Raw genomic sequence first — 2,729 nt, forward strand, 5'->3', positions numbered from 1 at the left:
GGGGCCGGTGAAAAGGCAAGGCGCCAGAGGGACTCGAGTCTCAACAGGTGGGATTTGCGGAATTTGGAAATGTATGTTTCTATTGTAATGTTCCTCCATATTTGTAAAAATTTTTAAACCTCCATAACATAAACTACAAAAAAGAAAGCTCAGTCTCATTTCCTCAGCTTGTGGAGGGTCTGTGGAAGGGTTCTGCCTAGCACAGCTTCTGATGCTTGGCTGCAGAGATGTCCTCCTCCCTGACCTGGAGGGGATGAGAGGATCAGGTTTCCAGGTGGGTAAGAAAGTTGAGTTTATGGAAAGAAATCGCAGTCTTGAAAAAAATCCCTGAACTCCCATGGCTCAGGGCTTGGACAGATGAATTGGCAGGTGTGTCCCCAAAACATGAGAAAAGTCGTATTTACTCTTTGCCTGTTTCCTGCAAGAAATATCTTGACCCTTCTCTAGCCGTTTGTGATGCCAATTCTTTTATTAGTGAAAGTTAGAAAGAAAGTTTTAAGTGTGCGCTACGTGATGATCCCTTTTGCTGAGCATGTAGGGCAAATCTTTTGTGGATTATAAATCTGTGTCTTCTCTTCTTAGACAATTAGGAAGAGAATGCCACCCATATATTCTGGTGAGGTGGGTGACGTGGGGCTGAGTCATTCAGGCAATTCTTTATTCATTCTCCTTTCATCCAGCAAATATTGAGTCCTTTCTATGAGTTCATCACAGTGGGTACCCATTTAGAGAGGAGAAAATAGACCTTCACTAAGAGAATGCAGATAAATAAGAAAGTAGACATTGTTAAAACCTCTCTGAAGGATTCAAGTGATTTCTAGTTCAAAAATTCTTTGATTTGGAGACATTGTATTTGGGTTTCATTGAACATGTGGAAACTATTTTCTTCTTGTGATCTTTGAGGCTTATCTGATTCTTGGCTCAGAGACCAAATCCCCTTCTCATCTGGGTTAAGGTGGCTCACCTGCTCTCCATAATGGTTAAGACCGGTGAGTTGAAGAGCCCTGCTTGAAGCCACACGTGTTAGGAAGGGGAGGTGGTGTGGAATGTGATCACCCATACACATTCCCCTCCAGGAAAAAATGGGAAAGACTGGACACGGGCTTGTTTAAAACGGCCAGGGGGAGGCCCTCTCAGAGACAAGTAGCCAAGCTTCTCACTGACTTGGTGTTTTGACTCTTCCAGGGTACCCAGAAAATATGCCTTCCCTACAGCCCCACAAAAACTCTTTCTGTGAAGTCCATCTTAAGGTGAGTGCTAATGAACAGAAGCCCCACACCAGGATTTGGAGCCCTTTATGAATTAATTGTTTTCTCCTGCGATCAGTCCCATGTTAGCTTTCCATTTTCTTGAGCCTTAACTGTGTGCCAGATACTTGGTTGAGCACTTGACACACATTACCTGTGTCATCATCACAGCACCTGCCTTCCAGGTGCTGGGACTGTCCCCATTTTGTAAATGAGGAAAGGGAGGTTCTAAGGGAGAAACTGAGATCACACGGGCAGGGTGTGGTGGATCCTTCTTGCTCGCACTCAGAGACTTTGGTTTTATAAAGAAAATCAAGAAGTGTTTTTCCTTTCATTTTTCTACTTTGAAATAGAAACGCAGATGTCAGCAAAGGCTTCTCTGAGAAGAATGTGCTTATTCTTTGCCGAACAGAAATTTAAATGAATGGAACATCTGGCTACTCCCTGCCGAGCTGCCTCTCCTGCCCCCACCTTCCCACCTCCCTCTCCTCTCTCTCCCATGCTCGGGTGCAGCCTCCCTAGGGAATGCCACAGCTCACAGCCAGCCTGTTGCTTTGTCACCAGCTGAGATGTTACATCACAAGAGCGGGAGCTTCTGCTTGTCAGGCGCTGTGCTGAACGCTTTACAAGCGTTCTCTGAGTAAACCCTGAAAACAGCTCCGTGACTAGATCTATTATTATTGCCATTGCAGTCATAGGGAATTGAAGCCTCAGAGAGGTGAAGGGATCTGACAGAGATCTCACAGCCAGTAGAGCGCAGACCTGGGATGTGACTCCGGGGCCTGGGTGTTAACCTTTGACACTGTCTCTATTCTGTAGCTAGGTTGTGGTAGGAGAGATGTTTTCAGTATCCCCAGGCAATACATAAGAGCTACCCCTCATCCCACCAAAATGGCTCTTAGAGTGAAAAATGCTACCTGGCTGATTAAAAGATACCAAGAGTAGAAATAAAAAAAACGTATATCCATTTTCGAGCTTAGTTGTCTCCAAATTGCAGACCTTCATCCTGTCTGCCCTAGGCCTTTTGATTTTGCTCCTGAGCAGTTCTGAAGCCTGAGTTAAGAAAGCATTTACCAAGAGGTCAGTACTTGTGCTGAGCACAGAAATATCTTACTGCTTCTAAGGAGCTATAAATCTTATCTTGCTTGGAGAGTGAGAGTCTGAATTATACTGGCTTAAGATTTCTGTGAATCATCCCCCCCCCCTTTAAAATAAGTTGCTTACACTCCTTTCTTCTTTCTGTTTAAAAACTAGGCATTTCATTTCGTTTTAATTTCATGTAGTCCCCCAGCCTCCCAGTGTGGTCCAAGGTGCAGCAGGATTGTAAAGATGTGGGAGACTCCCAATTTCCACGATTGCTCCAATAGAAGAAAAGATTTTTATCTTCTTCTGTTACAAAGATGAACTTGAAAACTTAAAAGTAAATTAAAATAGGGCAGCACCTGTAGCTCAAGGAGTGAGGCGCCAGCCCCATATACCAGA

At 44.3% G+C, this 2,729-nt stretch overlaps 1 protein-coding gene across 1 annotated transcript in view; it reads left to right on the top strand.

Annotated features, from left to right (window-relative positions):
* The window catches only part of GARNL3 (GTPase activating Rap/RanGAP domain like 3), a 140,746-nt gene that overhangs the window by 69,854 nt on the left and 68,163 nt on the right, over positions 1–2,729 (top strand). Inside the window, exons 5-6 of the mRNA XM_003785425.3 lie at positions 476–534; positions 1,186–1,250. Of these exons, the coding sequence (XP_003785473.1) occupies positions 476–534; positions 1,186–1,250 (124 nt within the window). The remainder of the gene's footprint in view (positions 1–475; positions 535–1,185; positions 1,251–2,729) is intronic.

This window comes from Otolemur garnettii, unplaced genomic scaffold (assembly GCF_000181295.1).
Source record: "Otolemur garnettii isolate 467f Iridium unplaced genomic scaffold, OtoGar3 scaffold00014, whole genome shotgun sequence".
Taxonomy (NCBI): domain Eukaryota; kingdom Metazoa; phylum Chordata; class Mammalia; order Primates; family Galagidae; genus Otolemur; species Otolemur garnettii.